Below are 23,184 nucleotides of genomic sequence, written 5' to 3' on the forward strand. Positions count from 1 at the left end.
GATAATCGTCAATACCTCACCTGGGAGAGTAGAAACCCAGATCAATGTTTCTATTAGGAAAGTATCTCTCAGAAAAAACCTGAGAAAAATTAAAGTGTCAAAATCAGTCAAGCAAAATAGACCAGAGCGAAAAATAAGGAACTTCATCCTCCCCCACCCCTCCAGCAACAGAGATGGGGCCATTTAAATGCACCCCTGGTTCTTGGAAGGGTAACAGCTGAGATCTGGCTATAGGAAAAGTTCATTTCTAATGAGAAGGACATCATAGCTGCTGCTCTAGGCCCACTCTGTTGATTTCAAATTAGTTGGGTGGCTGAAGCTATGAAAACAACTCCTGTGAATGTCAGGGCTCAGCAGACCCTTCTGGAAAGATTGCTAGAAACAGATGTTGAGGACCTGTGTCCTCCATTGTAGACAATTGAGGACCTGTGTCTTCCATTGTAGACATACGGGTGTGGAATGAATATCCATGAGCACTTCAGAGTGTAGACACCCCCTGACTCAGTTTGGTAGATGGCACAGTTCTGGGTGTAAGCACCTTCGTCCAGCAGGTATCTCAGGTGACTTTACATTTACACGGGATATGAAGGGCTGTATAAAAATCAATTGACTTTCAATGTCTCTTTTGGAACAGGGACCCAGAGGAAGGCAAGGACCACCAGGACTTTTCGGTCAAAAAGGGGATCCAGGTGTCCAGGTAGGCATGTAAGACAAATAGCTACAGTCTAGCTGCTGAGTAGAAATGGCTGATTCCTGCCTTGAGGAGTCACAGGGCTAATCCCTTGTTCTAGGGTCTGTGAGTTCTGTAGACTTCCAGAACATCTGGTTTGACGAAGTTGGCATTGGTGTCTGTGGCCAGTGGAAAGGTCAGAGAGACTGGCCATGCTGTCAGGGTGGCTTCCTAAGGACAGGAGTATTTGCCACAGCATAAAGACACTTGAGCAACAGGACTTGAGTCAGGTCCTTGGTCTCTGTCCAGAGACTCAAAACAGCAGCTTTGAGGACAGAACTATGGCCTAAGTATTTTTCTGGGTAACAAAAACTAGCTTGCTGTTTTTAAAGCCTTTAAAACACATTTGTTTGTTTGTTTGTTTACTGAGGAATGGGTCTCATTATATCATTCTAGCTGGCCTGGAACCCACAGAGATTTGTCTGCCTCTGTGTCCCTAGTGTTATGAATATCACAATGCCTGGCTAACCTATTATTTAAAAAAATTCTCATTGTGATATTGTAAATCTCATTCAAACATGTTTCCAGTTTAGAACAGATAAGAGCCTAGGCTTTAGTTTTCCTGATTTTTTTTTTTTTTTGACCAGGTCCTTTCCCAGAGAGTGTATAGATAACCCTCCCCTCTTCACCCCCTTCTCTCAGAGTGTATAGATAAGTCTCCCCACCTCTTTCTCAGTGTTTAGTAGATTTGCTTCTTGCATAGTAGACTTTGCTCTTCCTTCCAGTCTCTCCCAGCCTAGAGTTTATCTGTGCCTACTTTGCATTTCACATGTTGGAAGATAAAATGAACTGGGTGGAGCTTTAAAAGCTCACCTTCCATATCCATGCCAATTCCCTTGTTCTGTGTGAAGATACAAGGAAATGCTCTGTTTCTGTAGATAACATCGCAGAGGTTCCAGGAGATTAAATGACATGCCACTCAGACAGAAAGTGGTCAGACTATCCTCTGACTTGGGTCTTTAGGTGGTTATTCATGAGCACATTGATAATTCCAGACCATTTTGATCTTGACTAATAGTAGGATGATATCCCAGTGAATCCATCAGTAGCTGAGAATGTCATGGAGTAAAAAAGCTCACTTAACAGATTGACCTGCCAACATTGTAGCTTAGCAAATACAGCACTATAGAGAATCAGTTGTTGACCCCTGTAGCTGCATGGTGATGGATCATTGCTGGTACCCAGCATCACAAGACAATACTGTATCGAGTATGATTAGCCCAGGGACAGGTCAAAATTTCAAGAATGGGTTTTACCAGATGCTTATGATTTTTCTTCTTTTATAAAGTAAAGAAACAAAACAAAAATTATTAGTCAACTGACTACAAGTCAGGTGACATCTGTAGTAAGTGAGTAATGATTTTGGTCATGATATCATTGCAGGGGAATCCTGGGCCTCCAGGGCCAAATGGCTCAAAAGGACCAGATGGACGCAGAGGATTGAAGGTGAGTGTCAGGGAACACTCTTAGGTACTCTATATGTGTTACCCTTGGTTATGACTTTAGAAGGCCTCTGGGCTTTCTTAGGCAAATATTTCCCTGCCATGTGAACATTTTCAGCATGTTTATGATATTTTGATGAAATTATGGACCACATTTTAGCTTATAGCTAGATAGATGCATATGAAGAAATAAATTATAAAATCTGACCTGTGGAGAAGTGGCTCATATATATCAGGAGGCAAAGGTATCCTGACAGAGAGCAAACATGGGCTCACTGTAAGCATGTGTACTCATCAGGACAAAGACTGCTAGTGCATTTATAATTCGCTTTATTTAATGCACACACATATAAATACAAATAATTTTAAGTCTAGCTTCTGTGTCTGAGAGGAATCATGCAGTATCTGTAAATGTGGCTTTCCCCTTACCTATCTGGTAACATAATGAGTTATGGTTACATTCATTTTTTTTCCTGCAATATTGTGATTTAATACTTTTACAGCTAGCTGTATCTAATTCCACTGTGCATTTTTACCCCATTTCCAGAACAAGCCTTAACAAGCCTGGTGAAGGTAACAGGTTTTTAAAAGGCTAACCAAACAGTCTCTAAGAAAATGGCACAAAGATTTAGAAATTCATGGGCGAAAATTAATTTCATCTCTCCTCTCTATTAAAAGGGAGAACTCGGTCCCACAGGAGAAAGAGGCCCACGGGGTCAGCAAGGGCCAAGAGGGCAGCCTGTAAGTCTCATTTCTCGGCTTTGAATTCCTGATTGAATACCTTATCTTTCTCTTGTTTGGTATGTGTTCTTGTTGCACATAAAACATAATGTGCTTAGTGATTTACACTTGGGCTTACCAATGTGACATGATAGCTTGAGCTGTTGAGGATTTAGCCAAAGGTTCATAAGTTCCACATAAATAAAGAATCCAAAAATGTGTTGGATTTCTTTTGCCTTCTCATTGTTGAAGAGGGACGTGTCTGTGAGCCTCTTCTGTTTGATAAGGAAGTTTCTCAAGTATCTGAGTCTTTTGGGACCAATGAGATGCTCAGATAAACTAAAATCAAAACAAAGCAATACTTTGTGAGTCTGTGTCTGTGTATATGTGTGTGTGTGTGTGTGTGTGTGTGTGTGTACATGTCCTTTTTGTATGTGTGAGCATTCTCATACTATGGCATGTATGTGGAGGTCAAGCTTGGGTGGTGGTCTTCGTTTTTTGGCTTTTATAATAAGATCTATTTTATATGCATGTGTGTCTATATGTATTTCTGTATACCACATGCTTGCCTTGTACCTGTGGGGGCCAGAAGAGTGTGTTGGATCCCATGGAACTGGAGTTTAAATGATTGTAAGCCTCCATGTGGATATTGTCGACTGAATCCAGATCCTCTCTGCAAGAGCAGCTAGTGCTCTTAACCTCCAAGCCATCTCTCCAGCCCCCAGCCTGGTTTGAGGCAGGATCGCTTTGGTCTTTATATCTGTGTGAAGCAGCCCAGAGAGCCATGAGCCCCACTTCCCTCTGGGAGCACTGAGATTGAAGATCGTGCTACCATATCTGGCTTCATACGAGTTCTAGGGATTTAAACCCAGGTCCTTTTAGCTGTTCGGCAGGTTCTTTACCCGATGAGCCATCTCTCCCAGCGCACAGACCCAATTTTGAAGATACCGAATAAGAATACTTAGCTAGAATTGTTAGCTTTTCAGAGTATGAGTTTAATTATCCAGAGCATAGGAATAACTTTGGAGACCAATAATCATGAACAATTTCTTCCTACAGATGAAACCTTCAAAGGCAGCGGTCTTGGTTTTTCCACATTCACTGATCTATATTCAGGGAGAAGTTCATTATTTTATATGACTATTTTTCAGCTCACTGCTTTTCTGCAGTTCACTTTTTATAAGAGCAGAGTTGTCTTCTGGAGATCTCTTCCATCAACAGTTAGGAAGGGCCTATAAAGGTGCCCCCGCCTGCAATTCTGCACTGAAATTGCATTTGTTGGGAAGGAGGGACACCTGAAGTAGACCCAGGAAGCTTAAATTAAAATGTACAAAGAGAGAGAGAGCAGAACTGTGCGCTGTGAGCCAGACAGTGAGGCAGACAGTGCCCTGTGCCCATGCTCTGAAAAGGTAAAACAGTGACACTAAAATTGTGTTGAGATAGCATAGAGCTTATGTCCCTTAACACCCTCACCTGTCTGTCTGCCTGCCTGCCTGCCTGCCTGCCTGTCTGTCTGCCTGCCTGTCTGTCTGCCTGCCTGTCTGTTGGTCTGCCTGCCTGTCTGTCTGTCTATTACCTATTTATTTATCTATCTATGTCTCTATGTATCTGTCTATCAATCATCTATATGTATGTATCTCTATATATCAATTACATATCTATTTATCTATCTATCTATCTATCTATCTATCTATCTATCTATCAATCATCTATCTATCTATCATCTATCCTCTCCCTCTCTCCCCATTCCTTCCCCCAACCCCAAAGCCAGGGAAGGATATCCTTCTTAGAGTTAGCATTTCAGGACTGCACAAGCCTGGGGACCTACATTTGAGTTTCTAGAACTCAGGTAAAGATAGATGTGGTAGCACACATCTTTAATCCCAGCACTTTCACAAGTTTCCACACCCAGGCCTTGGTCTGTCCCTGGAACTGCAGACACGGATGCTCTGTGAGACTTCAGGAGGGAGAAGACAGAGTGACAGTCAGCCAATGGCACAGGATGCAGCTTCCCCCAACCCCAGCCACTTCCCTGACTTCGCTTTCTTTTGTGTGCTAAATATTTCCTAATGTGGCCACAGGAACGGTCTTCAGTCCTTCAGCTTGGCATTTTTCCTTTCTGATGATCTACTTGATCTAGAACCGGTTTCTGGTCACATTCCCCGACCACAAAGCACCACAAGGTTCTGAATTCACTCTTTATGATAGACACTCATGATCTGGAGGTGCAGGTGTTCAGACCTCTTGTAATGTACCAGTACATGCACGTGTGTATGCATGCGTGTATGTGTGTGCATGTGTATGTTGAGACAGGGTCTCACTGGTCTCACTGAGCCCAGGCTAGCTCAGACTCTCAGTCCTCCCGTTTGGGCTTTCTGAAAACTGGAAACAGTGTGAACGTGTTCACCTGATGGTGAGCACATCTGTGAACACTCTTCCCAGCAGCTGTGTAGGTGACACTGTCCTGGTCCCCTAAGGTTTTGAGCCCTATTCCCTCCAATGTCTTGTTTGTCCTGTGAAGGCCTCTTCCAGTCTCTGACACCCCTCCCTCTTCCCCTGATTTCTTACTTTGTTGGCTTATCCAGAGGTCTGGGTATTGTCATCAGCCATGGGTTGGTCTGGGCGAATCTACAGTCAATTCATCCTGTGTTTTTTTCTTAGGGTCCTTTTGGTCCAGATGGACACGGTCATCCAGGAAGAAAAGGCAAGAAGGTGAGCTCCTGCCAAGAGCATTCCAATATTTTTTTGAGTTTTACTAGAATATAGTGACTTTTGAAGAGGTGTGTCAGGAATTTTTTATTTTCACTTTTTTAAAAATTTTTTATTTTTTGAATGATAGCTTGACAGAGTTCCCTCCCTGAGGAGTCAAAGGCTGGTCTCATCCCTCACTTCCCCACCTTTCTTCCTTCACACGAGTTCTCTACACTCACAGGCTCCCAACGATAGATTCAACCAGCTGCAGGTTAAGGCATCTGAGGAAACTCTGCATGTGAACAGAACTTATGTTCGAACTCTTGTTATCCACCTAAATAGCACAAGGCGATGCCTGTTTCATAGCATCTGGAGTTGTAGGTATTCTGTGTCATCTGGAGACTGAAGTCTAGTGGAGGTTGTGCAGCTGTCACATGTATGTGTTGGGCAGCACCATATTACATCAGAGCGTTAATGTGCTCAGATTTCAGCACCTGTGGGGCATACTGGAATCAACCTTCTGAAGATATTGAGGGGCAGCTGTAATTCCTTATTTCTTAAAAATACATATTATTTTAACTTCTTATCTGAGAACTTCATACTCTGGTTTTATTCCCTCCTCCCATCTCCCGACTCCAGCTCTTTGAAGATCTCCTTCCAACCTTGCCTCCTTTCCCTTTCAAGTCTTTAAAGCTTACTAAGTCTGCTTATTCCTGCCCATATATATGTGGAAGCATCTACTGGAGTTTTAATTTCTAGGTGGTGGTGGTGGTGGTGGTGGTGAACTGTAAAAGTTATTTATGAATTGTTGACCTCTGGGATTGAAATGTGGCCTCTTGATGACCTTCTTTCTCAGAGGAACGTTGAGGAAAAATGTAATCACCCGGCACCGAACGTTGTATAAACACGTTCAGTATAGAGAGAGCTGTACACCTAAAAGAAAACTGGTTTTCCTTCTAGTGGCCATCAACTTAAAAAGTCCTCAACTGGGATGGGGGACTTGTGTTGCTTCTCAATACACATGCTGTTGTAGTGCCAGGGAAGTGTTAGTGAACGTCCCCCCCCCCCCCCCCAAAAAAAAAAAAAACCAGACAGGAGCTGATCTGATGTAAATCGCAGCAGGGCCTTTATTTGGACTAGGTCAGGCCCCTTAGCCCACTGCAGACATGCAGGACATAGTTTTGGTGGAGAGGATCTGATTATCTTTGGCAGTAAGGCCGTATAGAAAGCAGCAAGTGTGTGTGTGTGTGTTGGGGGGGGGGCGTGTTGTGAGTGTTTCTAGCCTGGCAGGCATCTAATTGGAGAGCTACTGTGGCCTTTAGCATAATTGGCTGGTGCTGGGAGCCAAACCATAAACTTAATTTCTGCTTCCCTCTGCATTGGTGCTTGTTAGGCAGGGGGCGGGCTTGTTGGCAATTAACTTGGAAAAGCTGGATTGTTGGGGAAAACTAACCTGGAGATGCTGGTCTGTTGAGGTTAGCCTAGAAACTGGAGCTAGGCTTGGGTTTTGTTGTGGGGTAATTTGGAAACTAATGCCAGGTACTGGCCTGTTAGTTTATCTGAGTTTAAGTTTTCTAAAATGGAGTCCGAACTTAAAAGATTTGGTCTCTCACTATAATATTTACTTATTTGTATGTGCAAGAGCACTGTGCTATATGTGTGCATAGGAGTGAGGGCTGCTTGCTAGATTAGTTTTCTTCCTTTACTACCTTTGGTCTCAGGGACTGAACTCAGGTCACAGGCTTGGTGGTGAGTGTCTTACCAGCTCATTTTAAAAAAATATTTGTTTGTTTGCTTATTTATTTATTTATTTATTTATTTATTTATTTATTTATTTATTTAAAACTCTAGGTTTTATTTCCATCCTGGTCCACTCTCCAACTGTTCCACATTCCATACCTCCTTCTCCACTCCCTGTCTCCATGAGGATGTCTCCACCCCCACCAGACCTCTAAACTCCCTGGGCCTCCAGTCTCTTGAGGCTTAGGTGCATCTTCTTTGACTAAGCCCACTTGTATATGTGTTGGGGGGGGCCTCATATCAGTTTCACCAGCCTACTTTTAATTCCCTGGTCCCCTTTCTGGAATCCTGGTCCATCTCTGAGATGCTATCTTCTTCTTTGGTCACTTGGTTCTTCGGGAATGCAAGTCCTGTGGGGGTTCACTGCTGAGTCCCCAGTGATCACAGGACCACTTGGCAAACAGCAAGAGCTAACTAAATGCCCGTGGGATAGAGGATCATTTTGAAGCACACCTGTGTCTCTGATAGTTTGATGCTGCATCCTGACACTCAGCTTGATGCCCCTACCTTGCTTCCTGTCGATGCAAATCTCAGGGGCTTTAAACTGAGGAATTAAATGCTCAAGAAGGAAGTTCCATTAGACTCTGCATCAAAGATGTTGATAAATTGTTGATCTCTGGAATTAAAATGTGGCCTCTTGATGACATTTTCTTCTTTCCTGGGGGAATGTTGAGGAAAAACTTAATCACTTGTTACTGAATGTTATAATTTCTGACCCTAGGGTGAACCTGGATTCCCTGGCTACCCTGGTGTGCAAGTAAGAAGAGATCTCTGTGGGCCTGGCACCTGGTAGGCACTGTGTGTCACATGTGTACAAATCTTTCTTCACATTCACAACCCTGCTTTTGCCTTTGTTAAGGGAGAAGATGGTAACCCAGGCCGTGGAGGAGAGAAGGGGGCCAAGGGAATCCGAGGGAAGAGGGTAAGAACCAAAGTGTCATCTGCAGTCATCACAGGTGAAGACAGGGCTAGGCTATCCTTGACTGTCAGACAGTACACAAGCACACACACACACACACACACACACACCCAGAGAGAGAGAGAGAGAGAGAGAGAGAGAGAGAGAGAGAGAGAGAGAGAGAGCTATCTTGGTGACTCTAGGGAAATTTGGAAGGACATTGTCACAGACAGTACTTTCAAGCAAGTGTGGTTTGTCTGAGTCTTCCCCAAGATTCTCTGGGACTAGATTCTCAAGAACATAACTTCTGTCTTGGTGGACTTTGAGTCTAGTGTGCTTAATTGAGTCTCCTATTAAGAACCCATTTCTTCAGGTTCTATAGATTATAATTTTTTTAAAAAATTCTTTTTTTTTTTTTTTGCTTTTCAGACAGTCTCAGATAGCCCATGCTGGCCTTGAACTTGTTATGTTAAGGAAGGTCTGCCTTGAATCACTGACCTTGCTTCCAGTACTTCCTAAGTGTGCCACCACGCCCAGATATAAAGATTGGATCTTGAGCCGCAGCCAGTGGCAACTCATTTTAAAAAGAATAACTTTGTGAATATTAGGATCCGGATAGTGTTTTGCTGATAGACATTAGAAAGTGAGCTTTGGCCTGGTAGATGGATCTGGGGTGTTTTAGTTCTGTGACTGTGATAAACACCATGACCGAAAGCAGAGGGGCTTAGTCCATAAAGGCCCATAGACCATTGAGGGAAGTCAGGGCAGGAGCTGAAGCAGAAGCCAAGGAGAAATGCTGTTCCTGGTTTGCCCTTCATGGCCTGCTCAGTTTGTTTTCTTATAGAACCCAGGACCACCTGCCCAGGCATGGTAGACTTGCCTCTGGGCTATAGGGACATTTTCTCAGTGAGGGTTCTTCCCAGTGACTTGAGCTTCTATCAAGTTAACAAGAACTAACCAGCACTGTGGGTTAAGGCACTTGCCACCAAGTACAAGCAACTTGAATTTGATCCCCAGTACCCAGATGGTAAAAGGAAAGAAACAATTCCTATAAGCTGTCATCTGATCTCCACATATGCACCATGGTGTATCTCTCTCTCTCTCTCACACACACACACACACACACACACACACACACACACACATGCATGTACACACATACACACACAAATAACTAAATGTAATTTAAAAATGTTTGTTTAAAGTAAAACCTTCTGGACCGGGACATGAACTTGTGTTTGGAGCAGAGGGGAGGGAGGGCCAGAAAGTGTACGTTTTCCTTGGACTCAGCCCTGGTGTTTTATCTGCTGTCAGGATCCTACAGACAGCTGGGTCCCTGCTTGCTCAGATCACTGCTGCTTATGGCTACTCTGATCAGTTAACTTCTCTCTGCTTTCAAATAAAAAAGGCGAGGCACTGATTCAATCCAGATAATCAGTGCCATTTTACTTCGATATCCTGGAATATGAGCAGTGAGGCCCTGGCTACCTTGAACTGTCCTTGAGACACTGAGGCCCAAAGGTGCTATGGGAATTTTTCCTTTTTCTGCTGTCAGAGGCTCTATGCAGACCTTGTACATTATCACATGTCCTTGAGACTTAATCTTGAGGGTTAAGTTGACTTTTAAGGCTATATATGGAAATGTATTCGTGTGTGTGTGTGTGTGTGTGTGTGTGTGTGTGTGTGTGTGTGTGTGTAACTCGTGTGTGGACAAGCTGGGTTAGATAGGTGGGCTAGAAGGGAGTTGTTTGGTTCTCATAAAGCCTCCCTGTCTCTCCATGGATACAGAGTTCACAGGGGCAGACTCATGGGCCTTAGGTATGAAGCAAATTGATGTTTTGGGAGGACTAATTCTCCCAGCCACCAGGGAAGCTTATTCCTTTGGTTTCTTCGTTGTAGGGCAATTCTGGATTTCCTGGGCTTGCTGGAACTCCAGGTGACCAAGGCCCACCAGGAAAAATGGTAATGAGTACCCTTTCCTTTTTTATTTTCAACCTTGTGCCAAGATGAGAAAGAGCTTGATAAGAGGCCTCACTGAAGAAGAAACACACGTCTGGGACATTGAGCAGGTTCAAGGGAACTGGCAAATTGCTTAGAAAATGCTGACCTCAAACCCTACACAGCATTCTAGATGTAGTTTTTTTATCTGAATATAGAGGTGCTCTTGGAATGACTAGAGATTTATGGATCTTTATATAGATTAAAACATAAAGCTTACCAGAGAATGAGCTTATCAATGTAAACATGATGAGTAACACGTAAAGCTGGAAGGAAATCCTCATTAAATATTCCATCCATACATTCTCGACTGAACTGATAATGTCGCAAAACTAGAAGAATTTTTAGAATACACTGGGATGAAGAAAGACTTTGAAGCTTTGCCCTATGCCATGTTTTAGAGACAGGGTGGTATAGCTTGCTTCCCTGTGAGAAACCACTGACCACAAGCAAGTTGGGGAGGAATGGGTTTGTTTGGATTGTAGGTTGCAGCCTATCATTGAGGGAAGTCAGAGCAGGGTCTCAGGGCAGGAAGGAACTTGATGGCCAGGACCGAAGCCGAGACTGAAGAGAAATACTGCTACTGGCTTGCTGCCTCACCTGAGGTGGTAACATCCTAGGCCCATCTGTTTAAGGGTAATACTACCCACAGTTGGTTGGGACCTTCTTTATCTATTGGCAATGAAGAAAATGCCTCATAGACATGTCCATAGGCTAATCCGAGACAATACCTACCTCAATTAAGATTCATCCGTCAAACTAGCCAGTGTCTGTCTGTCATTCTGTGAGGAATAAAGTATTCATCAGCCAGAAGGGGGCATCAGCATGTCCCTCATTGGAGTTCGGGGTTTTTACTAGAATCAACTAAGTCAGCAAAAGCAAACATCACAGAGGTAGTTCATAGTCATCTGATGATGAAGTACTGATTCTGTGGGTTTCAGTATAGTGACCTGCCCAAGGCTACAAGTTACCACCATGTAGAGTCTAAACAAAGACAAGGACTGGCTAGGCTCCAGAGGGGCTGGAGGCAGACAGTGGTGATGGGAAGGCTTCTGGGAGGGGTCCTTCACTATGAGGGCAGAGACTGGGTGGGGACGAGAGGCCTGGAAGAGCAGGAACAGGGGAGATACCAGGATGTACTTCTGAATAGCTTGTGGTAGGACCTGGGAACTTGAATGGTTTCAAAATGACCTGGTCTTCCAAGAGTCCATGTCCCGTCCTCCTGGACTTCCTGGATCCTGAGGTTTGGGATGCACTTTGTCCTCCTGACTGGGCTGGGCAGAACTCCAGGGCCAGGAGAGGAGGGAAGCATATGTGCCCTGGTGAACACACAGCATCTCCAGAATCCGCAGTTCTAAGCATGTTTCTGTTCTTTCTAGGGCCTCAAGGGCTCAAAAGGCTTGGCAGATAGAAAGGTAGGTGGAGATTCCTAATTTGAAAATTCACCCACTTTAGAACATAAATATTTCTATACCCCCCAATGCAAGATTTGTTCATCTTAAGGCTTTTTAATTTTTCATTTTATACATTTTGTTAATACTTTAAGTTTTCAGAGTCTTCCCTAGAAATGTCACTATAAAGTTAGTAGAATATTTTAAATATTAAATGACACAAAAGAAAATATCTGGAAGCTACCTCCTTTCTGAAGAATGCTCTTCTGTAAAGCTAAAAACACTGCTTATAAAGCTATGCATTTTTAATACGCCAATTCACAGACTGGCACAGGCTTTCATGTCTAATGGGACACTCCAAAAATAATATCAGCAATGACAAGGAGTGCTTTTCTCCCAAGTGCACAGAGACTGTTAGGTGGGGTTGCAGGAAGCAGAAACAACCGGAGAACAGGAAAAGGTGGGGTCTGAGGATGAGGTGAACAGAAGAACAGGAAGAGTCAGGGTCTGAGTTGAGGGGAGAACAGAGGAGAGAGGGAAGGCTTCTAACTGCAGGCTTTCCCACCCTCTCCCTGGTTCCTGAATAGTGACTCTGGGGCTCATTATTTATTAATAAAATATGTAGGCCTTAAGCTAGGCTTGTTCCCAACTAACTCATAACTTATATTAGCCCTTATGTTATAACATACTTATATTAGTAGTTTATACTACTCTATGCCTGCCACATAGTTAGTTACCTCTCCTCAGTTTCGTGCATCCAACTTCCCCCAAGTCCTGGTGGGGAATCGTCCTACCTGACAATATCTCAGAGCTCCCTTCTCTTTGTCAGATGTCTCTCCTTCTAATCCTGCCTGCCTCAGTGTATTGGCCATTAGATGTTTATTGGCAGGTGATGCTTCCACACTGTACACAAGAGGTGATCCCTGTAAGGGATAAAAACAAACAAAAGAAGAGGTAGAATTCCAGGGGTCAGGTTATGGAGGTACCTGACTCAGCAGTCATTCTGAAGAAGTCTAGCAAATACTTCTATAAAAATGCATATTTTGACAGGGGTTCCCAGTAGTCTCTCCTGAGATTCCTGGATTTCAACCTTCCTCATCAGATTTGATCCCGTTAATTTGTGAGGTAGATTACAAAGTAAAATGGTCTACCCTACCTATCTCAGCATGACATGTAAAATCCTTTAAATGTTTTAAAGTAGTGGCTGGATCCAGAAATAATATTGTTAGGTGGTAACATGAGCTCTAACAATTTTGTGGTTTTCTGTTGTGTATTTAAGTGCTTCAACTAGGTACTGATCACATGCACACACCATTTCAAGTCACAACAATGAAATCACTCTACATTAAATGCTTATCTTCTCTCCCCGCCTCTCCCCATCTCTCTACAGCCTTGTGAAATTGTTGATTTTGTGCGAGGAAACTGCCGTAAGTTGTTTGGGAGGTGGCGGTGTGGGTGTGTGGATCAAGGACTAAGGACATAAGTCACCCGAGGATTTGACTGAGCTTTGGGAAGTGGCTTGGCCATTGTAAAAAGATCTTATAGATTAACAGACTGGGCCCGATCTCCCTTTAAGTAAGCCATCTCTTCCTCAGTGGGCTCTGAAATGAAGTAGTTTGAAAGGCACACCATACAAGACTGGATCCCCCAAATGTAACCATACTCCATACCCGTGTGCCTCCATCTTGGTGGATGAAAGAGAGCATGGGAAGCCCTGTTCTTTTTATTTCAACCAACAGTATTCACGACGATGACGACGACGACGACGACCTTTTGAAAAGAAACGTGCCCTATTCGGTTGGCATTCCCATTGCAGAAATGGAACTAGGAACCATTAGGTCTTAGGTCTGCTTTTGTCACTTTGTGCTCTCTTTAAAAACTTCTCCAGTACTCATATCCACAGAGAGCGCACATCTCTCCTTACTGGCAAAAGGGAAAGAACGCTGAGTCAAAAGCTCTTGGTGTAGAAGTTTGAGTTTTCTACACAACCCCTTGCCTCCTCTCTCCTTCTGGCTTCTGTTCACTTCCATCTGGCTGCTGTTCAAGGGGAGCCCAGGTCCCATTCTCAGGGGAGTCACATAGAGTAATATTGTCAGCTGGGATAGCAAGGAAGAGCTGGCCATGCAGAAAGGTCAAACTCTGTACACTGAGGAGCACCACAGGGTCAAAAGCAAAGAGAAAGGTGAGAAAAAATATTCTGGATAGAAGCAGGTGAAGAGCTCTGTGCCCTTGCTATGTCATGTCAAGATTACAATTGCTGCTGCAAATCATTTTTATATATAAGCATAGAATTTTGTGGAGAGCTAAATCTAAATGCAAAAAAAAATCTTTTGAATTGAAAATAGGTGAGAGACATAAGGAATCAGAGAAGAAAAAAATTACAAATTAACAATGCACCTGTGAGAATATTCACTCTCAGTGGAAATTGAAGATTATCTGTTAGAACTATGATATGCTCTTTATGGTTCTCAAACTGGAAATATATACATGCTTGCTACATATGCATACATACATACATACACTCATATGTAATATATACATACATATGCATATTTATTTATATAGTTCTGGTCTTTAGAGACAGGGTCTTGCTAATTAGCCTATCTGGCCTGAAACTCCTTATGTATACTACTGTGGCTTCAAACTTGCAATCCTCCTGCATCAACCTCCCGAGAGCTAGGAATGCAGGCTTGTACCACCAGGTCTAAGCTTCAAATTGGAAATATTTTTGAAAAGTCAAAATAATCCTTACTCCCAATTTGAGGAATGCATAAAAGTGACTTGTGGGACCATAAAAGGCTGCTTAAAGAGCAATTGGAACAATCATATAAAAGCCCACAATTAGTGCTATAGGCAGATGTACTTGGACAAATAGGCACAGGTACTTGTACATGCGTGCTTGTACTGAGAGACACTGGCTGAAGAAACCATAGGACAGCTACACAGGAGAATATGATAGCACTCAGCGTTTCCTGATAAAAAGCCACACCAAGTGTAACATGGTTCAGAGTCAAACATACTTTAAGCTCCAAGTTTTATAAAGTAAAAGTATTTTTATGTTTGGATGGTGAACTAAGGACAATCTTAATTTTTTATGAGCTCATGTTACTTACATATACATGTATATACACACATATATACTTTACCTAAGATATACATATATTTGTATATGATTTATATTATATATATATATATATATATATATATATATATATATATATATGTATATATATATATATATATATATATGAGACACATCTAAAATACAGCTTCAGGATAGTTTACTGCTTTAATCAAATTTAATTTTAGTTGAATGTAACTGAAGTCCTCGACAACAATGGAGAAACGGGTCTCTCAGGTCACAGCTCAGACATCATCAGTCTGGGTGGATGAGGCCTGGGGTGGGCATTCCAGGGGTTCCAGAATGAAGTCTCCTTTTATTTCCTTCTCTGTCCTGTGTGTGTGTGTGTGTGTATGTATGTGTGTGTGTGTGTGTATGTGTGTGTGTGTTAGTTGTTATATTTCCCAAATTATCTCAAGCTTCAGTCACTGAATCTACATATTTCATCCATCCTGGAAGGGAAGAGGCAAAGGGCAAAGGGCAAAGGGCAAAGGGTGTTCTTGCCTCTCTCTTTTAGCCTACTGAGTGATGGGTTTCATTAGGATATAAAAGATGTTTTTGTGAAGTCCTATCATTTTTCATAGTCTATATTATCCAGAATTTAGTAAGCCAGGTACTACATTTTAGGCAGCGATAGACCCAGTCAGAAACTGAGGCCCTTCTGTAATGGGGAAAAAAGACGAATCCTGGGCAAACAGAAGGGGCCTTTGCCATACCAGGGAGGAGCATCTAGAAGGTCATTCAAATTTCTCAAAAGGATTTTTCAAAGTGGGTATGGCTTGAAAATCCCAATACTTCGGGGACTGTGGCAAGAGGATTTTAAATTCAAGGTCAACTTCAGTGACACACAGAAACTGTCAAGCCAAAAAAGAGTATTTTATGTTAAAATATAAACTGCCCATACACAGACACTAACAGTGTCTTTTCCCTTCCAGCTTGCTCAAAAGGTAAATACTGCTCATTGTTTATATAAGCCGTCGCCTGTCTAGCCACCGCTCAGACATCTCAAGTCTGTGTATCCCTGTGTCAAGGTGTTTCCAGATGCCCAGCATTCCCAACCGAAGTGGTCTTTGCCTTGGACATGTCCAACGACGTCTCCCAGTCAGACTTTGAGAGGATGAGAACCATCTTATTATCTCTGTTGATGGAGTTGGAAGTGAGTGAGAGCAACTGCCCCACTGGCGCCCGAGTGGCTATTGTTTCCTACAACACGAAGACAGATTATCTAGTGCGCTTTTCGGACCATCAGGGAAGAGCCGGCCTTCTACAGGCTGTCAGGAAAATTCCCCTGGAACGCTCAACTGGGTCCCGGAACCTTGGGGCCACCATGAGGTTTGTGGCTAGACATGTATTCAAGCGTGTACGCTCAGGCCTTCTGGTGAGGAAGGTAGCCGTGTTCTTCCAGGTGGGTAGGAACTACGACACAACCTCTGTCAGCACAGCCATGCTGGAACTCCATGCAGCGGACATCGTTACTGCAGTTGTGACCTTCACAGAGGAGCACAACCTCCCAGAGGCGCTGCTGGTATGTGAGGTGTGGGATGATGGGAGGAGGTACAAGGGCTGATGGGAGGATGTAGGAGGGGTGATGGGAGGAGGTGCAAGGGCTGATGTGAGGAGGTGGGAGGGGTGATGGGAGGAGGTGCAAGGTCTGATGGGAGGAAGTGGGAGGGGTGGGGGGAGGAGGTGGGCTGATGGGAAGAGGTGCGACGGCTGATGGGAGGAGGTACAAGGGCTGATGGGAAGAGGTTCTGGAGTTAGTCTGGTTTTTACAACTCTATAAGGGATGGCGTGAACAGTGAGAGTGGTTCATGGGAAGAATTCTCCAGAAATTGCTGAATAACTAGAGACTAACTGGCACAGGTGTTATCACGTGTAATGTCCCCAAAGCTCTATTAGTTAGGCCTTGTTGGTTCTTTCTACTGCAAGAATGTGAAAATTGAGGCTTAGAGAAGGTAAGGATATTTTTGAGGGTCAAGTAACGAGTTAGTGGCAGACTACAATCTGCACTCAGGCTTGTTCACTAGAAGATGCTAAACTAACAACAGATCATTGACTTTGGCTTTTTTCCTCTTCCTCCTTCCTATTACTTGTGCATAACCTTATGTGCCCATTTAACAACATGAAAAAATGCTGTGCTTTTAAAGCACAGAGATAAAAAGGATTGTGTGTGTATATGTACACACACACACACACACACACACACACACATACACACATACACAGGCATACATGCAAAAGCCAGAGTTCAGCCATGGCTGTGGTGCCTCAGGAGCTGATTACCTTGTGATTTGAGACAGGGTCTCTCACTGTTCTGGAGTAGGGTAGGCTGGCTGGCCAGCAAGTCCCAGTATTCTCCTGACTTAATTTCTGCAGCGCCAGGGTTACAGGTTTGTGCCTTATCTGGATTTTTACTGAGTCACTAGGGATCTGAACTCAGGTCTTTGTGCTTACACGGCAAGCACTTTGCTGACAGAGCAAGCCCAGATGGATTCTTAACTATTTTACTCCTCTGTGACCAGGATGTAGTTTAAGGTTCAGAGAACCTTTGGCATTTATAAATTCTCTCTGTTCCTCACCAAGCCATCCAGCCCAAGGTAACTACCCCTTTGACTTCCATCACAGGCAGCTGTTGCGTATTTTGAGTATTGGTATAAATGGAATCACCTATTATCTAGTCTTTTGTATGTAACTTCTTCCAGTCAACATGTCTGGCCTTGCCCATCTATGTTGTGTGCATGGGCAACATGTTGTTCCTTTTGTCAGTGTGTTTCAATATGTATAGAAACTGGCAGTGGTCCAGATGTCTAGTCTCTAAAGTTTTCTCTTCTAACTAAAACCTACACAATATGTGCTCACAGAATTTCTAGGACGATTTATCAAGCTGAAGGTCGATTTTCTTCCACTGTGTGTGAATGCTAGATTTAGCTATGTGACATTACTGACACTTGACCATTTCTGACCGGGAAAAATGGAAATGTCACATGGTTCTCTTTAATAACTAATGGATTCAGTTGTGCTGGACCTCTTCATTTTCTCTTGAGATAGAATTGTGCAGCAGAACTGCTAGGTTAGAAATTTTGTTGACACCCAGTGTGCGTGTCTAAGAATCAATGGATAAGCTTGCGACAGCTTGCAAACTACCAGGAAGGAGGAGCAGCCACCTCAGGTTGAGAAACAAGGAGAAAACAAAGAGCTGGTGTTCTTTCTTGTTCTTGCTGCTTCCTGCTGGCCTAGCAGGATGTCTGGGCAGGCTGCTGGGGGGAGGTTCTTGGTAATTTTCAGAATGCTTTGATAAAGGCAGAGTATAAAGCTAACCACTTAAGTTAGAGATGAAATGTTTCTTTTTTCACTTTCATAGATGATGAGATGTTTATAGGAGCTGTCATAATAGTTGAACTGTCTGGGTTTCATTTTTCTTGGCTCAGAAATGAAACAGTGGGGTCTGAGGATATAGCTCAGTTTCTAGGGCAGTTGCCTAGCGTGTGAAGTCCTGGGTTTGATCCTAGCCCCACATAAACCAAGGAAAGTGGCATATGCCTGTTATATTAGTTTGGGTTTTACTGCTGTGAACAGTATGCATGTTTTATAAAGGACAACATGTAATTGGGGCTGGCTCACAGGTTCAGAGGTTCAGTCCATTGTCATCAAATCAGAAGCATGGCAGCATCCAGGCAGGCATGGTGCAGGAGGAGCTGAGGGTTCTACATCTTTATCCAAAGGAAGCCAGGAACAGACTAGGTATCCTCTGGCATCTAGGAGGAAGATCTCTAAACCCAACCCCACAGTGACATACTTCCTCCCAGAAGACCACGCCTTCTAATAGTGCCACTCCCTGGGACGAGCATATACACCTGTAATCTAACAGTTGGAAGGTGAGGGCAGGGGAATCAGAAATTCATAGTCACTGTTGGCTACATAGCAACTTCAAGACCAGCCTGGGCTATGCAGGACACTGTCTCCAAAAACCAAACCAAATTAAACGAAAACAACAAGCCACCCAAAGTACAAAAGGAATGGAGAGGGCCTTGTGCTGCAATTTTAAGTTGGCTTCTGTCCAGGTATAAATATCGACACCTCTGCTCCTCGACACCTCTGTTTCTCAGGAGGGTTGGCCCCTGACATTTAGGGAGTGACAGCATGTGCAACCACACCCCTCAAGTGCAGCCCCTGTGGTACCCTCTGATGGGCTGCCGGACAGCTAGTGTTTGCTTCTGATTTGTAGGTGCATCCTTAGTCATGGCCTGCTCGCCCTCTTCGCGGGTGGGCAGACTTCAGAGTGAAAGCATGGACTGTTCTGTGAGGTGACGTTGCTGGCTTGAATATACTTGACGCGCTGTGCTATCGCTCTTAGCCGCCGTCCTCTCCATCCTGTGGACATGCGCTTGCCCCAGGCTGCGGGGAGACAGCTTGGCATTTTGAAAATTTAATGGTTTAGAAAAGATGTTAAATGGTGCTTGTCAGTTCAGATGTAACGAATGACCTTGTTGCCGGTGACACTGGCAAGGAGAGAAATTGTCAAAATGACAACGGCATTTTCAGGGCCTCTCAGCCCTTGTTCTTCTCCAGTGGGTACACCGCAGCCTTCCCTCGTTCTTTATTCTTTACATGAGGGCAATCTAGTGACGCCAGTGAGTGGTTTATCTTGTGGTTCGTCTTCTGAATTCATTTCCCAAAGGCTTGCTGATGTGTGTGAGGCTTTTCTCTTTCACCTCTGTGTTGCTGTACTTTTCAGAACAGTCCCCACACAGTTCTGGGTGGATGACAGTAGCTCAAGTTGAAACGGATTACACAAATAGATATCCTAATTTCTTAGTTCATTTAAGCACACTTGGAGACTGCCACGCCTATTGGAAAGTTGTTGTTGTTTTTGTTGTTATTCATGGAATTGTTTCAGCCCTAAATAAAATTGCACTTGGACTCCCTGCACCTGATCCCATCATTACTGAGGTCTTATGCCTCGAAACACAAGCCTTCATTAGATCGTCTTTTTAAAGCAAAGAAACCAGGCATTAGAGAGAAAGCGCAGCTTGTGGGCCAGGCTTTGGATTCCATTTTTCTTTCTAAAAAGGCCCGCACGGATTCCCTTGAAACAACGCCTAGGAAAACAGCTCATGTTTATTGATCCAGATGCCATTCTGAGCCTTTATTGATTCACTTAATCCTCAGAACCCAATGAGATAGGCAGTGTGATGAGCCTGTTCTTCAGACAATGATACTGAGACACCGCAGTTAACTGAGCATTCAAGGTCTGGAGCTCTCATGGGCCCGAGGCTTTGAATTCAAAAGTTAAAAGCAGTAAAACAGAGTCCTTCAAAGTTCTAGGCCCCCTCTCTCTTTCAGGGCATTTTATCTTTATAGCGATATTGGGAGGTATGTCTGCAGACTGGTCCTACTTTTACTTCTTAGCAAATCCAAAGATTGGAAAGCTGGCTGTCACAGAAGTTCTCTCTCCCTTCATACACCGTCAGCTTTAGAAGATAAGGAGATTGGGGTGTGTGTGTGTGAGAGACTTCAAATTTGATGTAATTTGAGAATTTGTGAAGGTCACATAAAGATGTCATTTTGTGTTTGTGTATGTGTGTGTGTTTGTGTATGTGATTGTATATGTGACTTCAATTTTGATGTAATTTGAGAATTTGTGAAGGTCACATAAAGATGTCGTTTTGTGTTTGTGGATGTGTGTGTGTGTGTGTGCACGTGGAGGCCAGCAGTCAACCACGGATGTTGTTCACCCACAGATGTCCACCTTGACTTTGCTCACACAGTCTCTCAATGAGAACTGAAACTCCTCTGTTAGGCTAGGCTGGCTGGCGAGAGGGCCTGAGGGATCCACCTGTCTTGTTCTTTCTGGCTCTGGGATTACAAACTCACCCCCATGCCACCATGCCGGCCTTTTACATGGGTGCTGCGGGTCAAACATCCCCAAGTGTGACCAGTACCAATTGAGCTGTGTCCCCTCACTCAAGATAAATTCTCTACTCTTATAGAGGACCTTCTGCCTAGGGAATGGTGGCACTCATGCCCACAGGAGGCTGGATCTTCCCATATCCATTAACTTAGCTAAGATGCTCCCCCTAACACATGCTTGTAGACCAACTCAGCGGAGGTGATTCTGCATCGACACTCTCTCTTCTGAGGTGATTGCAGTCTGTGTAAGGTTGATAATAAATCTGACCATCACAAGGACTGTCTAACCCTCACAACTGTCCCACCAGTTACAAATGATAACCTCATTGCCCAGATGAGGAGAACAGAGGCAAGAGGGAGAAATGACTTATTCTAAGCCATGTAGTTCAGGAATTCTCATCCTGATATGGCAGGTTCCCAAGTCCCTCTTTCTCACTGTATAGACACTGTTTTAGGGTTTTCCTGCTGTGAGCAGACACCATGACCAAAGAAACTCATATAAGGACAACACTTAATTGGGACTGGCTTACAGGTTCAGAGGTTCAGTCCATTGTCATCAAGGTGGAAACATGGTGGCGTCCAGGCAGGCACAGTGCAGGAGGAGCTGAGAGTTCTCCATCTTCATCTGAGGGCTGCCAAGAGAAGACTGGCTTCTAGGCAGCTCGGAAGAGGGTCAAGCCCACACCCATTGAACACATGTCCTCCAATAAGGCCACACCTACTTCAACAAGGCCACACCTCTAAATAGTGCCACTCCCTGGGCCAAACATCTACAAACCATCACATACACTCTTATCCCAGTTCCAGCTCCTGGTGTTTCTGAGAATTACAGGGAGAGTGGGTTGCTTGGTTGACTTCGGTGGCACTCTGATAGTTTAGCGGAGCCAAAGCTCTACCCAAGCTCTTGGGCCAGCTACGGGTTAGATGGCGGCTTTGTCTTGTCTCTGTCCCTCTGGCCTCTTAATGCCCTCTCTCGCACAGTTTCTACTTCTTTTCCAAGCCCTTACCCCAACTCAGTGCCAGATGGTTTGTAAACTCCTTAGAGTCTAGTCAGCTCCAACCCTGTCCAAGGTAAACCTTCCTCCCTAGTATTTGCTTCCACCCTCCCTGTGTGTTTTCATTTGTTTTCAGGCCAAGAGCCCCTCCTGGCTCAGTCCCAGGAGTGAACGTTCTCTTCCTGCCTCTGACAGCTGAGTACCGCCTTAAGTTAAAGCCGGGGAGTCTCCAGGGCAAGGGTTCAGAGGAAGGTCTTTAGTATGGGGGATGGGATGTGCTGAGGTTTGAATGCTGCTCTTGAGTCATTCTGCCAGCAAAAATGTCCATGCAAACCCACAGGGTATGTGTATTCTCTCCCTGTCTTTCCCACTAAAGTGGGATAGAAAGGCAGGAAACATTGGGGGTGACGTGACAATGGAAAGAAACCCCTCAGCCTGGAATCTAGTTTGCCTTTCCTGCAGAGTGTCGGGAAACTTCAACACAACAGTTCTGAACTGCAAGTACCTGCAGAGATGATGTGTGTTTCCTTAAAACAAGACATCTCAAACAAGAACATCACAATGAAGCAATAAATTATACCTATTGGGGCCAGAATGTTTGTGACTTTGAGTTTAGCCTATCAACATTTTTCCTATCCCTAAATCTCTTGTGTGCATGTGCATATGTGTGTATGTGTGTGTGTGTATGTATGTATGTGTGTGTATGTATGTGTGTGCATATGTATATGTATGTATATGTATGTGTTTGTGTATTTATGTGTTTGTGTGTATGCATGTGTGTATTTGTGGGTATGTATATGTTTGTGTGTATGTATGTGTGTGTTTGTGTGTGTATGTATGTGTGTATATGTGCATGTATGTATCTTTATGTATGTGTGTCTGTGTCTGTGTGTGTTTGTGTGTGTATGTGTGTGTATGGGGTGGGGGTATATGTGTGTATAGTATATGCCTGTAGCCTGACTTTGGCTACTCTGTGGCTTCTTCTTTTTTCCACCCTCTCAACTCCCTAACTCTAGATAGGAGAGAAAAATAAGGCAAAAGTGGGTGTCATTATTCTTAGATTACTTCCTGCTGATTGGGGGTGTCAAGTTCCTTGTGGCAAGTTTGAACTTCACCATCAGGAGATCTAATTTCTTCTTCTTGTTTCGTCTTTGTACATGACTACTTAGTAAGCCATAACCAACAGCCACCAACCACCCACCCACAATTCTTAGGGCCCTAGCATCTATATCCCCTCTGAAGAGTCCCCAGAATTCAAACATTATACAATCTCAGGAACTAACTGCAGCTGGCAAAAATCACACCCCTACTAGAGCATGAGGCAAATCATAGTCAGCTGCTGAGGACAGTCTGAAGCAGCCCTACATCCCACACCTGGGATTAAAATGAGAACCTAGTCTTATAATATTTCTGTGTTTTTAAGGAAAGCAGAAGTCTCACTATATATGCCCATATGGGTGAGAACACTCACAGTTAGAAGACACCGAG

The 23,184-nt window shown here is 43.8% G+C and overlaps 1 protein-coding gene across 1 annotated transcript in view; it reads left to right on the plus strand.

Moving 5' to 3' along the window:
* The window catches only part of LOC127689594 (collagen alpha-4(VI) chain), a 99,481-nt gene that overhangs the window by 58,918 nt on the left and 17,379 nt on the right, over positions 1–23,184 (plus strand). The window contains exons 22-32 of the mRNA XM_052189282.1: positions 635–697; positions 2,114–2,176; positions 2,851–2,913; positions 5,554–5,604; positions 8,105–8,140; positions 8,243–8,305; positions 10,181–10,243; positions 11,659–11,694; positions 13,061–13,097; positions 15,727–15,738; positions 15,823–16,316. Of these exons, the coding sequence (XP_052045242.1) occupies positions 635–697; positions 2,114–2,176; positions 2,851–2,913; positions 5,554–5,604; positions 8,105–8,140; positions 8,243–8,305; positions 10,181–10,243; positions 11,659–11,694; positions 13,061–13,097; positions 15,727–15,738; positions 15,823–16,316 (981 nt within the window). The remainder of the gene's footprint in view (positions 1–634; positions 698–2,113; positions 2,177–2,850; positions 2,914–5,553; positions 5,605–8,104; positions 8,141–8,242; positions 8,306–10,180; positions 10,244–11,658; positions 11,695–13,060; positions 13,098–15,726; positions 15,739–15,822; positions 16,317–23,184) is intronic.

The sequence above is a fragment of the Apodemus sylvaticus genome, chromosome 7 (assembly GCF_947179515.1).
Source record: "Apodemus sylvaticus chromosome 7, mApoSyl1.1, whole genome shotgun sequence".
Taxonomy (NCBI): domain Eukaryota; kingdom Metazoa; phylum Chordata; class Mammalia; order Rodentia; family Muridae; genus Apodemus; species Apodemus sylvaticus.